The 14,966-nt window shown below is 38.2% G+C and overlaps 1 protein-coding gene across 6 annotated transcripts in view; it reads left to right on the top strand.

Moving 5' to 3' along the window:
• The window catches only part of LOC103026410 (protein quaking), a 192,855-nt gene extending 178,566 nt beyond the window's left edge, over nucleotides 1-14,289 (top strand). For 2 of the 6 annotated variants that reach the window (XM_049480998.1, XM_049480997.1), the window contains exon 7: nucleotides 2,358-8,929. In XM_049480998.1, the coding sequence (XP_049336955.1) occupies nucleotides 2,358-2,461 (104 nt within the window). In that variant the 3' untranslated portion in view covers nucleotides 2,462-8,929. Of the gene's footprint in view, nucleotides 1-2,357; nucleotides 8,930-10,498 lie in introns of those variants that run through there. The other 4 variants (XR_007439921.1, XM_049481001.1, XM_049481002.1 and 1 more) reach the window with 4 other exon arrangements.
• The last annotated feature ends 677 nt before the right edge of the window (nucleotides 14,290-14,966 follow it).

Below are 14,966 nucleotides of genomic sequence, written 5' to 3'. Positions count from 1 at the left end.
GTGGAAATTCTAACATAAAAAAGATCATTAACATTGGAATATTGTGTGCATCTAGCATTAGAGGTGGCCTGTATCTGGTTATTGGGGGGATTTTGTGCATTTTGTCTTTGGGTTGTAGAAAAATGTGACAATACACTACCAGTTGATCCACATTGGGTCCACTGTTTAATGTCAGATACTTCAATTTCACTTAAACTGAGACAAAATATCAGACATTTTCAGTTAAAATTAATCTAAAATGTATGATAAGTGTTCCAAACTTTGCTACAGTAACAAACCCTAAGATGAGAATAGTTATCTGCATATTTAAATAAATATCCTATGCCCATCCCTAACACCAGCCTCCCCATAAACCCTCCTCCCAAGCTCAGCCTCCTTATTGCAGTGTAGCTCTTTAAACACCCTCTGCAGCCTAGAAGAGTTACTGCCGCCGCCACCCCCGTCCTCTCCCACCTCTGCTATCACAGTGAGCAAGTAAAAGAGGCTACAACATAAGGCCAAAAAAACAATAACACTCCCAGCCTTTTTCACTTAATCCATTTAGTATCATAAAAGTCCTCTCTCACTGCTAAAAAAAATCCTTTTCAGAAATGTGTGCATAAATGATTGGGCTGTTAAGTGCTCTCCCGGCTTTATGTGAATTATAAGAGAGCGCTCTCTTTTTCCTCGCTGCGCTCTCTCTCTCTCTCTCTCAAAGGCCCTGTCCTCTCCGCACAAGCTCTATGGCTTTATTAAGGCACTTGAGAAAAGCCGATTATGAATATCATGTTACAAACAGCATTCTGCCAGTTTAACACAGGCTGCTCCCAGAGGCGCAGTGTTAAGTTGAGCAATGACAAAAAATGCGTCCCCACGCCAAGAGCGGCGTGTCCAATGAGATGAGGCCAAGCAGGGTTTAACCACTGTCCAATAAGCAGCCTTTATTCAGCCAAGATTGAGCCGGCTGCTCCCAAGTGTTTCTAGCACAGTACAGTGGTCCTGGTCTTAGAGGCCTGTTGCAGTGTGTTTCTGTGGGAGGGTGCTGGGGTGGGGGGTGGAGGGTGCAGGGGTGGTTTGATGTACGGGTCGACCACAAAGGTGCTTGAGGCCTCGTCCACACGTAATCGGATTCAGCTGGAAAGTAGGGACATCTCGATTCTATAGGAAACCATAAGCATTGGTCAAACCAGTTTATGTGTAAACATAAATTGGATTGTTCGACTGATACTCAAGATTAAAGGACTGAATTGGATCAGGATGCAGAAAAAAATGGATTGGTATGCCATGACTGACTATGTATTATTTTTCCTCTCTTTTTATTCAAATCCCCACCCACACCAAAAGTGTTATAAAAAAAAACGGTTTGAAAACCATCATATGAGCATGTCATTCCTGGGGGAGTCTGTCTTAACACATTATGATAAACATTATTACATGTTTTGTAATGTGTATTGCTCAAAATGATCCAACATGAAAAGAAAGAATGGGAGATTCATATTCATGAGCTGATTGGATAATGATTAGCAAAAACCTTGTATCTCTATTTTTGCCAGATTAGAAATCTAAAAGTTGTTGTCAAAATTTAAGATGGACCAATAGAAATTAGGGCTGCAACAGATGACCTTTGTATTGCACTCTTGAATTGCCTCTGTAACCCAGGTTGCCAGTTTCATGTTTTTACAACGACAAACTGAGCTTTTTTGATTCATTTTTATATTTATTGAGGCCACAATAAAGCCTTAATTGCAAACAGTTCAACATGTAATGTACTGTGTTTTAGACAGACTTTGGGCAGGAATTTTGCTGCTGGACCTGGCAACCCTGGCAGCATTCATGTCTGTTTTTTTCTCTGTTGATCCAATGACAACAGAACACACTCTATGTGGGATTTAAATGCTGAGAATATGTTTAAATGTATAATAAGCTTATGTAGAGTGTTTATGGGTGTTGTCTTGTCTCTTATCTGGTGTGTTTATATTTTGGAGACACTGAGAGGAAGACCATTAACCCTCTCATGGGGTGTAGTCCACTTCATCACACATTAATGCCGCATCAACAGTGAAATTTTGTGTCTAAATTTTTTTTATAGTTGGCATTGTCGACTAATTGTGGCAGCCCGAATTAAAAAGGTAGTTAGTCCAAAAGAACTTGGAATTAAATCTTTTTGCATTGACCTTAAAAAGTTTATGCATAACATGATATATTGATGATGTAATGATACCCTCTACCCATAAATATTATTATATAGATCAGTCCAGGTCTAATCCGAATACGGGTGGATGGGGTCTGACTCAGTGGGCGAAGTACGTGAGGAGGGATTGGGGGGTAGAAGAGTGGAAGATTTCACCCTGTCTTCTCTCTTGTGTACACCTATACAGCGTCCTCAAAGGCCGAAGAGCTGCCCCTCTACCTGGGCTTTCAGACCTGTCACTTTCCCATCACTGTCCAGCGTGGAGAGCCCACCAGCCGGCCTCCATTTTAAAGCAGAACCCCTCACCACCTGCACCACCACCACCCCCTTACCCTTTTTCCCTTTTCCCCCTTTCCCTTTTTTCCCCCTCTTCCCCCTTTCCTGACCCGCATTCACTCTTCCAACGGCCACACCCACTGCACTCCACACCCCACCACCCCAGTCCCTGCCCCACAACCGCCCGTCTTATCGGACTGACCAGAAAGCGGCTCCTCGGAGGCTCTTTCACTGTTTATCTCTTCTGCAACCTTCATGCCTTGTCCATTCTTTTTCTTTTTTTGATTTGTTCTTTTGTATTCAGATTAATTTGTTTTCAATTGTAATGAAATGTGCTGTGTTGAAACTGTGTGTGTCATAATGAGGGAGATACAAAAAAAAAAAGAGCACTGAGCCCCAAACTGCTGCAAAACCTTCTCTGGATGCTCCCTCCATTCCCCGCTCTGATAGGGCGGGTCAGTCCGGAGGGGGGGTCAGGAGGGGTAACATGACGACGGTGAGGGGACAGTGGGGGTCAGACAGGGGCTGCTTTGGGAGATGTTAGAGAGGGCAGTGGTACATCTGTTCTAAATACAGCAGCTCTGTTCGCACAGCCATTGTAGGACAGTTCAGCAGAGTGTTTACAGTAAAAGATACATAAAGATAAAAGTGGAATACAGGAGGGCTTGGCCTAACCAGCTCAGAGGGGCCTTACTTCTCAGGGTCGTAGGGTCCCGCACACGACTCGGACTGTCCTAGAACGGCTGTGCCGATGCAGGAGACTGTAGTGTGTGTTGCTTTCCGAGGACAGACACTCCTGGCACTAATTTCCCATTCCCTTCCTTTATTCTTTAGGTGTGGCTTTCCCCACGAAAGGCTAAAAGCGCTTTTGAGGATCCTTACACTGAGCCCCTCATCCGATCTGAGTGTTAACACACGTGCGCTTTTTGTTTCACAGCGGCCTTGTTATTGATGAACCATGATTATGTGTCTAGCAGTCAGACACACTACTGTTGTTTTTTTGTTTTTTGTTTGTTTGTTTGTTTGTTTACACTGGCCATTCCTCGCCCAAAGAGGCTCAGCTTCTAGCACATATATATACTGTTTATTTATTTATTGTCGCTGTTGTACAAAAACCTTGTGTTGAGTAAAATTTTTGTGTATAATTTCTTAATTTCTTAGTTGTTCTTTACTTTTTTTTTTTCAAATGTTATGATTAATGGACCAATAGAAAAGCTCTAAAAATTCTAAAAGTCCAAATTAACTTAAATTCGACTCTTATGAAATTGAGTTAAAGCAGAAATCCAGTGTGAAATAGACTTGGGTTGTAGTGAAACATGATAAGTATGAACTTTTGTCAATTAGCCCATCTCTGTTCACCCCCAGCATTCTGAAATATAGCACTTTAAATATAACACTGTTGCTCCCAACAGGCTTATAATGCTAGTGATAGGGACATAATATTGCCCATGCACAGAAATACCTCAATTAAAAGCTTAAAGTAGCTCCGTACTTCATTGATAGAATTTTGAGGGCTCTGACATTTAAAACAAGGTACTGAGAACTTTAAAAGTGTGCAGGTAGTTTATTTAAAAAAACTTATACACACAGTACCTTTAAATGGGCAACGTTATGCCCGTATCACTACTATCATAAACCTGTTGAGAGCATAAAACGGCTAAAAGTGCTGTATTTCAGAATGCTGGGGGTGTACATAGGTGGTATATATTTTAGAATGCTGGGGTTAGTATATATATATATATATATATATATATAGTCACCATCATACAAAAGCCCAATATACACTTTTTTTACTTTTAAAAAATAATGTGAATGTGGCACTTGTTCTTTATATTGGGTTTTTTCCTTCTTTTGTAAAGTTTCAGTTTACCAGTTACCAGAAGGTTTTTGTCCTACAGCGACAATATATACATATATATGTGTGTGTGTGTGTGTGTTTGTTTGTGTGTGTGCGTAGTTACGGGACTGTTCTACTGACTGTGTGTGTTCTGGTTTAGGAAAAAGAAAAATATGAACAAAAAAACATCAACTAAGATCTTGCTTTACTAATCACTTAATTCACCGCTGTTGTGATTAATTTTAATTTTATTTTTTTTTTTACTACTGCAGACGTGCCTATAAGCGAACGCTATTATCTCTGTGCCTTTGCTCAGAGAGCGAGTGTATCAGTATTATATTTAAATGTGGAACTGTGGAGACATGCACTTTCCTGTTGTTGCTCCTACGCAGGAATTATGTGACTAGTAAAGCCTCCCCTCTATGTGTGTGTGTGTGTGTCCGTACATAAACGTGTGCTTGTCAATTATCATGTCCGTCATACTGTATCCAAGCAACGCATGGGTCCACTTGGGATGAATGCAACCATGTTTTTTTTTCCTTTTTTTATTTTCTTATATTATTATTTTTTTTTTATTGCTAGTTTTACAGATGAAAGACAAGTATTATTTGTGCCTTAACTTGTATGTTGATGATTCTTCTTATTTTGGGTGAATTTGGTTCTACAGATATACTGTATGCCTCCTGTCCACTCTTTGTCTTAAATTTGATCTGTTGATCTTGGGATTTGTGAATTCTTGATTGATCTAACCTGTGTTGTTGGTGATATGATTGCAATCCAAGCAGGTGCAGTGACAACAAAAGTACGAAGGCACGAAATGCGGGTCCATCCTTACCAAAGGGTAGTGACCACAGACAGAGGTTAGTTTAGCCCCCCTGCTTTCGTGATTTGTCTTTTGTTTTTTAAATCACCAGTAATTGTTGGTCCTGTTGTGCGTCATACACATACAGTGTGCAGGCCATTCCCAACACCACAGCATCCGTCTCAACAGTCAGCCTTTTCCAGTGAGCTCCATTTATAATATAAAAATAAGCCTTGATGAGCATGCATGGAGTACAAACACAGCAAACGCAGCAAACACAAGCGCAGCCCCTGCAGAAGTTAAGTGGATGACTTCATTCCATTATTTCGATGACCTTGTGAATCGGACATGATGTTGATGACAAATAATGGACCCTCTTGCATGGAAATCTGCTTTAGACACCCCTCAATTTTCCATCACCTCGCTGGCTCTCTGTGTGCTGGTGAGGTTTACTATATTTATGTTTATTTATTTTGCAGACACTAGTTACAGTACAAACATTTACAATAAAAAATGAATACATTTTAATAATAATTAAGATAATTAAGAATTTAATTTAATTAAGAATTTGAAACAGATATAGCTTACAATAAACAATACAATTGATTGAAAACGATGCATGTTTTATTACGTTAATAAAATAATAATAGGTAGCCACATGTACTTTATAAATCCAGGACTTCCAGATTCTACCATTGGTGCTTCTTGTGAGCTAAACCCTGAGTCTTCATTGTTGCCCATTTCTGTTTAGTCATTAATGAATATATTTATATATAGCCTTTTAGATCTGGTGGTAAATTAAGGTGGGTACACTTCAAACTTTAGTATGAGCCCTGGTGTTAAACTGTGGAATAATGACTGCTCACAAAAAAAAAAACATAATTTTTTCATCCATTTTTGTTTTTTAAATTTCTGTCTATAATAAGTCTATCATAAGTTCTTTATTTAAGATGTTTACCTGTATATACCCTCAATTTATCAATACTTGTACACTGACAAAACAAAACTATATAAGCTGTTTTGGCACATGTGGGCTCAGGACGAGAGCACCAATTGACAAATTTTTGTTTTAAAAGTAATAAAAATATTACATTTTAACATTGCAGCGAGTTTTTCAGCCAGTACTTTACTGGGTGCCCCAGCATGTTTAATAGATCCAGATTCTGAAGTCCATCTATGTCATTAAGAGTCGTCTATGTTTGTCCATTTATGGGAAATTTCAAAATATTAACCTTTTATTCAAAAACAAATCTTAAATAATATTTAATAATAGATATTCACCTACACAGATGGAAATAAAAAGTTAAACAAATTTCCCAGTTTAAATAAAAAAAAAAACAGAATAATCATGCGGAAAAACTTTGGAATTTGATAAAGATGAAGATCAGTCACTGAGCTCTGCAGGTGCACATGATTTTTGAAATTATGGAGCAAATACAGATACACAGATGCTAACAAACTCTTCAAAGAGACAACACAAACGAATGACTGACTCACAGTCAGGAATATGTGTTGGATAGAATTAGAATGACACAGATTAAACTAAAATGATACACATTTTCATGTCACTTAGAGGCCACAGCCCTGCCAGCAGACCAGCAGATCACTGCAACTGACCCTCACTGTGAAAAAAATAAGAGCCTTGAATACTGTGTCTCCAATATCTGGGTTTAGATGATTTTCTTGGTTGACGTTTAAAGGTCAACTGGTACTTCTGACTGACTGAATCCAGGAAAAGTAGCTTAGTTGAAAGAAGTTAAAAGAATATATGAAAAGGAGGAAAGATGTGTTGGGTGCCATTTCAAAGGGATTGCTCTGTAAAAAATCATTGATTTGGATGTATTTTTCACACTATTAAGGCGCACCAGATGATAAGGCACATTTTAAACGACAATAGTAAGGAACAATGGTGTCATCATGTTTCCCTTCTAAAGGAAAAGCTGGGGGAAGCACCTAAGTAAACAAAACTATAATTCTAAAAAAAAACATTGTCTTTTAAAGTCATGTTAATGATGGATGTTAATTTACACAGATTTATCTCCTGAAACTATTTATTTTGGTGAGTAAAGCCCTTCTGTTAGTTTACGGTAAGCTTATATTTCCAATATTTATAACAGCGCTAGCCATGGTTAGAAGCAGCGCTAGTCGAGGGTAGCAGCAGCATTGGCTGAGGTTAGCAGCAGCACTAGATGCGGTTAGCAGTGCTTAGCGCTAGTAAACGTCGCCCAACAGCACTGCGCTGAGAAACCCTGAGTGTTCAGATAAGCCAGGGTGATATCAGCTAGCGGTTTGTCCCGCGTAGCTTGTTTTAACATGGTAAACGCAGGGTACAGTCCAATATTCTCACCTCAGAATGGCAGAGGAGCTAGGGCTATGGTTAGTGGCTAATGCTAATACTGTTCCAGCCTCTGAAACTTCACCGAAACTCTTGTATAACGCTATACTTTAGCGGAGGGACTTTACCGCGCCTTATACTGCGCCTTATAGTGCGAAAAATACAGTATATGAGTACTTGTTAGCAATATTAGCCTAGCATATTTCATTCTAAACTACACATTCACGTGCCAGATATAAAATCATGTCTTGTCTGATGAACCGTATCTGGAGTATGGGATAAATCGTGTTCATTTCGTTTTTTTACTGAGCTGTTCCTTTAGATCTGGCTCCCTTTAACAGTTACAACTGGAAAATAGGTAGAGGCAGATAGATGTCAAGCAGACAAAATTGTTTCAAGAGATTTTTTTAATTCCTTATTCTTTATTATCTCATATTTCTTTGTTTTTACACTGTACATGTTTTATATTATGGTACTACTGCTTACAAGAGAGTCTACGTTTGAGAAGCCCTTTTGCACAGAACTTCCAAATTTCCAATCTGTGCATTCTTACTGGATCGCCAATCTACACAGTGGCCTCACTTATTTTGTTTGTTTGTTTGTTTGTTTCAGTTGTTCAGTTTTCTGTTACGTTTGTTTATTTCCACCGATTGTATTTGCCTCATTCGGTAAAGACATACTCTGTGGCACAACTCTTTATTTTTGCACTGAACGAGTCAGAAGCATTCATCTCCTCTGCTCTACACAGAGCGGACATGTTGAAAAAGTGAAAACTACATCAAACCTCAGACGACGGAACTGAACAAACCTGTTGAATACGTGTGCGATCGAAGCCGCTTTAGTCTTAAGGCTGACCACTGTGGTGTGGACAAAAATATTGTTGAGTCCGCTTTGTGGATTTGATCATGTTCGAGTATAAATGCATTTATGAGAAATATTCCACTTGATACATTTTCTTTTTTGTTTATGTTTTACTGTAAGCTTCTTTTTATTTTTTGTTGTTGCAAAGAAAATAGTATTTACTTGTGGCTTAATAAAATATATATATAAATATATAAAATATATATAAAAAATATAAAGCAGGAATGTATATGAAATGTCAGATTTTACTTGTATTTTGCAAAGAAATAGCAATGATATTATAGAGGGCTATTTGTAGGAAAGAACAAATATGCATCATAGTGGCTTTATAGTACCACCTTAGAGAATTTCCTATATTTTTGGATATATATGTTAGGGCTTTATATGAACGACAGGACTTTTTTCAGTGTTTATATGCAAAAGCATTTTATATTATGTGTCCTGTGAATTATTGTCAATAGTCTGCAATGCTGTGGGTAATGGCTAAAATTTCCACAGCTTGTGTTCCTTGGCTATTATGCTTTCTAGAGAATACCTTGTAGTGTTGCTTTGTATCATTAAGGCCATGATTTTTATGTTGTTGTAAATAGAAGGAAGAAAAAAAAGAATTTGAAAAGGCAATAAAAATTTTATTGAGTACAAAAACGACCAACACTTGTTCTGGCCCTAAATTCTTTTTTACTGTTCAATGTGGTCCTCTCAAATTACCTTCTGCCTCTCAGTCTTAACAAATGAGACATCATAATTCATCTCCATCATAACTGTCAGCTTGCTGCTTGATCCTCTGAAGAGCATCAGTGCTTAATAGCAGTCGGTAGGGGTGGGCGATATGACGATACTATTGTATCACAGAATAGAAATACAAAAGTTGTGTTTAAATGATTGATTATGAAATCTCAGAAAAAAAAATATTGCTGTTAATATTGTGAATTATGAACAGGTCTCCCAAGTATTGTGATTATCATATTGTGTTGTTGCCATATCGTCCACCTCTAGCAGTTGGGAAATAAATGATGCGCTGGCTGCTATTTCTGTTTCTTTTTCATTTCATTAGGAGCTCTTGTTCATTCACTTGACTGCTACTAACATTAGACATGTTTACTGCAGTTATGTTCTGTTTTTTGTTTATCAGGTTTTCTCTTTTCATTTCCTCCTGTTTAACATGACCTGTTAGAACAGGTGGCCTGCGCTCTTCCAAAAAAGGTGCTACAAAATTTATTTTAAGTGATTTTATAGAAAAAGGGCATTTAAAAAGAGATATAAATTCTTTAAAAAGCAGATGTTGAAGATCTTTACCAGGTTAAAGCTTCACATCTATTTTACAGGGGTGTCTAAAGTTCAGCCTGGGGCCAAATGCATCCCGCCGACAGATATTAATTGGCCCCTCACATTTAAGATTACTTTATTAGTGGCCCATGAGCCGGAGTTAGTTAACATAAGGAGCTATTAGTTTGTCTGATTGGACTGCAAATACATTTATAAAACAATTAGTGATTGCAGCAATAACGATTGTAGTGCTCATTGGAAATGGTGTTACAGCTGTTGCACTGAAATTAAACACAGTGCTTAATCATAAGCATCAATTGTAATTCACAAATAATATTTTCAGCACCTTTAGTTTGAAGAGTGTGTCATACTGTCAGTAAAATCATGCACTGATTTTACTGTGGCGTGTAGGTGCAACACCAACTGTTCTGTCCTGAACGCTCCCATTTTTCAGTCAGTTCAACCCACTGTTGGGATTGTTTTAAAATACACAACACAGTTTTCATGCCTTGCACAACATTTCTGGACATTTTGGAGCAGGGGTCATCGGTTTTATCCATAAAGGAGAAAGTGTGACTGCAAGTTTCCATTCCAGTCAGGCTGGACCTGGAACTTCTACTGGATTCCATTGGTTCCACTGGCTCCACTGGTTCAATCAGTTGAAGAGTCACTTAAAGAGTGCTGCATCCAGGTTGGAATGAAAACCAGCAGCCACTCCAACCTTAGCTGGATAAGCTTGGTGACCCCCACCTTGGCGTGTTGTGTAAGGCATGGAAACAGTGGAGGTGTCCGATGTTGTGATCAGTTTATCATATCAGTTTGTCATCCTGCCGTCACTAGCTGAAACTAATCTCCTCTCTATCTTTTTTCCTTTCCTCCCTCTTTTGTTTCCCCTTCTTTTCCTTCTTGTCCCCCTTCCCCTTTTCCTTTCTGTTTCTCTAACCCACCCAGCCACCACCGGCAACTAACAATCTGACCTTCTGACCTCTCAACTTCACCCAATGATGACCTGCCCATTACCTGCCTGCAGATCACTTCTCTCAACTTCTCTCTCTCTCTAAACATAATAAATGATGAACAAAACGCACACAAGAGTGTGTTTAAACAGCCTTCACTTGACAGCAGAGTGGCGGAGTGGAGAAGTGGCTTTCCTGCAGCCGAGTCGACGTACGTATGGACGCAGGCCAGTGGCTGGAACAGAAGACGTCCACGCCAGTTGGTACGAATGGTCTGCTCCAAAAGTGGACCACCTGCCCCTGCAGATCTGCACTCAGTCATTTGTAAAAGCAATAAGCAATAACGCCCAATTAGCCCAATCTTCTCCACAACGGCAGACTGACTTCTCCACTCAACGAAGGCTTCACACTCCAACCTACAGCCCCAAATACTGTATACTGACCTCCAGACCCAGACCCAGCCTTCCGTCACGGGAAAAGCATACACCTGCCGCATTGCCCGTCTGTTGGTAACAGCTCTATCTATCTGAATGTATGATATGATGTGTGATATGATGGTGTGGCCTCAGTGCATGCACCATACAGTCGGCTCCTCCTAGTACATGACAGAACTCAGCTGATACATCAACTGTCCAACTGGTGTGACTTTTTAAATTTGGGGAAGGTAAGACAGACGTCGTAGCGTCAAAACAGCAAGGGACACGTGTCAAAAAACAAGCATTTCCCCCCCCCCTCCCCTCTCCTCCAAAACAATCGGACACTATTCAGTGGACGAGTTTCTCTGAGGATGTATAAGCCATGCTTGCCTATCTGCTGTACAAAATGTATGAAATTTGTAGATAAAAAAAATGTTTAAAAAGAAAAAAACAGAATCCGCGAGACAAAGAACACGTGTACAGAAAAGAAACCTTTTATTATCCTCCTCTGCAGTGGAACAAACAGAACATATCTATATTTTTACAATTACAGACTTTTATACTCGCAAGTATTGTCAAGGGAAAGACAAAAAAAGAAAAAAATAATAATAATAAAAAACTAAAACAGATCAAACCGAAACCCTTTATGAAGTGAAAACAATCCAGTTTTCTGTAATTGGATGTAGAAACGGATGACCAAAACAGCCCTCTCCTCTTGTCGACGGAGGGTTGAAATGGAAACATTACAAAAGTGCCTTATCGTGGTTCTCTTCGATCTGAATGTGTCATCATTAGTGGCGAATGAGCAGACCAGAGCTCAGTGCACGCAGCTTTCTCTGAGTGCAGGAAGATGCCATCAGCCTTCCGTGCTCATCTTATATTTCCCCTTCAGTTTAAGCAGCTGATTTGATGGCTGGATTTAAATTCTAAATCTGAATCCTTAAACTTGCTTAAAAAGGCTTGTAGTCTTCAGTAACATCAGTAACTACTGTGAATTTTCCAGTTACTGCAGGAAAACCCTTTTTATTTCAATTTTACGTTGAGTATGTAAGATGTGAATGGGCTAACCTATAGGCGTTCAGTGTTTAGGAAGTTTTTAGACTGTTCAATTTTGTATAAATTCACCCTAAATTTACCCTCAAATATTTTAAAGTTTGGAATCAGAGGCCCGTTAAGAAATTTCTTAGAAAGTCATTGGTAAAACAGGCGATTCAGTCAGAAGCCTAGAATGAACATACTGTGTTCAATAACGTAATAAAATATATACAATAAAATGTGTTTGTAATCTAAAGAAAAAAAACGTATAAAAACTTATATGAACTTGTGAAAATATATGAAATATTAGTTGTACCAGTATGATGAACTGGACACATCTCCAGACAATATTGAGTTTCCAAAGTGGTCAAAAGTGTGAGAATGATTGTTATATTATTTTATCATTTATAGTTTTATAATAGCTCTTTTTAGAGCAATAATAGCCATTTTACACAATACACTTATTGAAATAAAAGGTTTTACATACTGTATGAAAATAGGTTCTTTTGTCCTTTTTTGGTGCTACAGACAACCATTCATAACCTCTAAATGTTTTTTAGTTATAGAAAATTTAACCAGACAAAAAATAATCATAAATGTGCGATCCTAAGACCCCAAACTTTTTCTTTGGGTGCATTTTTAATTTATCCTATATATTTGGGATTAGCAAACATTTTTGCAAAAATCAATTTCATCATATGGGGAAGTAAGTGTCTGGACTGGCTGTAGAAACTTTTGACTGGGATTCCCATTATCGTGTTTTTAATGAATTGAGTCTGTAAATGTCGTCCAAAATGTGACCACCAGATGTAATGGACAGTGTTTCCATATGGGGCCAAATGATCAATGTTTTAACAAATTGAGTATCATGGTGCGGAGAATCAGAAATGTAATATATGATATATGATAAATGTCCATATATGAGTATGCAGGGTCTCAAGAGGTTATAGAACAATTCGAAAGAACTAAAGAACTATCCCATTAGTAATTATAACATGTGTTTAAAATGTATGAAATGTATGTTTTTTATCAGGTTTAAGCATATTATCATTGTCACACAAAAATCTCATCCAAAAGAATAAAAAAATAAATATTGGCTTTAATTAGAAGTTATTGTAAAATTAATTTATTTTGTGAAACATTTGAGTCGATGCATTTATTGTGATTTTTTTTTATAAAACTCCCAATTTCAAAAAGTTTAAAAACATCAAATATTATAAAAGTTATTATAGAAGAACACAATGTGAATTTTTAGTGTGAAGCAGGAATAGCTTTGTGCCTAAAACCTTATGCTTTCTGATTGGGCTTAAACACTCAGCTCAATATTTAATATATTACAACTGTGAACTGAATAAACTGTACAGTATTAGTCTCAGTGCTCAGTGCAGCCTAAAATCGACAGACTGCACCGCATTTAACAGCATTTAACAGAGTTACGTGGGGGGGTTTATTATGATGGATTGCATTAAAATACATTAAATAAAGGTTGGAATATAATGAACTGTAAGAGAGAAAGAAAGCTGCGTACACTGCCCAGCCTGGTCTGCACCATATTACTGTGTCGTGTGTCCCCCTAGACCCCGCCCCCAAATCTTACTTTACTATGCAACAGAATGGCCTCTGACGTCTTGTGGGGAGCATATGTGTGTGTCAATCAGACATGTCTTCCTGTACCGTCCTCACGTCTCTCCACCAACACCACCACCACCACCACTACTACTATTACTACTACTTTTCAGTACGGATTCTGCAGTGCCATGACAGTATTGTTGTCATCATGAAGGTATTAGAATTGATAGTCTTTTGAAATAAAATAAGATGAAATTAAAAATGAAATGACATGAAAATCGCCTGTTTGCCAAAAAAAAAAAATGCTGTTTTTTTTGTGTAGATTATAAGATAAACCAATTTGAGAAACAGATTTTTTTTTCTAAAGAGAATAAATGTTATTAGATGATCAACATCACAGGTTATTGATCTGCCCACGAGCGAAGAGTACCATATTTGACATCGCATGATACTTTACTCCCCTTTGATAGCAAATAGTCCCAATCTGGTTTCTTTTTTGGTTTTAATGAAATGAGTTTTAGTTTTTATTCCAGAATTAGTGAGAATTGATCAATGTGAATGTTCTTCATGATTGGAGTGAATAAGTAAGTGTGTTACAGACCTACAGACTGAAGTTTCTCTGTGTTAGATCCATGATGTGTGCGCCCCATACCCAAGTATTGCCTATGAGAAAATACGTATGTCTGTATCAACAGCCATTGTTACAAGTTTATACCGTATTTTTCTATCTTATTTTTTATGTATGTAATAAACTACATTAAATGCATTGTCTCCGTACATTGTGTAAATGAAGAGTCAGTCCTTCGTGGTGTTTCGGTCAGCTTGCTGAGTCTTACTCTGGCCCTGAGCAATGGCCATCCTCAGCCAATAAGCTAACAGCACATTCTTTCCGCCGTTCTTCATCACCAAACGTTAATAGCATATGCTGCTACTGTTGCCAATATAATCAGATTGATTGTATCAGATCAGGCCCTGGTGGAACACTCTGCCTGCATTCAGAAAGCACAGTGATGTAAATGGATCTGTGCCAAGAGAGCACTTTCATCACGTAGTTTCTAACGAGCTGCGCGTGTACCTCCAGCAAGGAAATTAAGAAAATCTTTTAACTTTAATAGCCACCATTTAATTTAATACTTAAATACATCTTGAACATTCCTCATACTTTTAACGGCATAATGCCAACAAAGCGCCATTATTTACGGTACACTCCTGGTCCTTGCCGTGGCAGTGAGTGCGCTCAGATGATGAACACTTTTTGATGATCACTCTTTATGCCAAGGTTCAAAGGCATGGTCAGATAATGAATTATTCGATTCTGTTTAAAAGGGACTCGCTGTGAAATTGCAGTCATCTTTTCCCGACCACTTAGAGGAGGTAAAATGTTTCCTCCATGTTTGAGTGTTTTCAATTTGGTAAAGTGCTTTTTGCCTGCCAGAACATTTT

Source organism: Astyanax mexicanus, chromosome 7 (genome assembly GCF_023375975.1).
Source record: "Astyanax mexicanus isolate ESR-SI-001 chromosome 7, AstMex3_surface, whole genome shotgun sequence".
Classification (NCBI taxonomy): Eukaryota; Metazoa; Chordata; class Actinopteri; order Characiformes; family Acestrorhamphidae; genus Astyanax; species Astyanax mexicanus.
The sequence above is the reverse complement of the archived record's forward strand: the minus strand, read 5'-3'. Positions and strand labels throughout refer to the sequence as shown.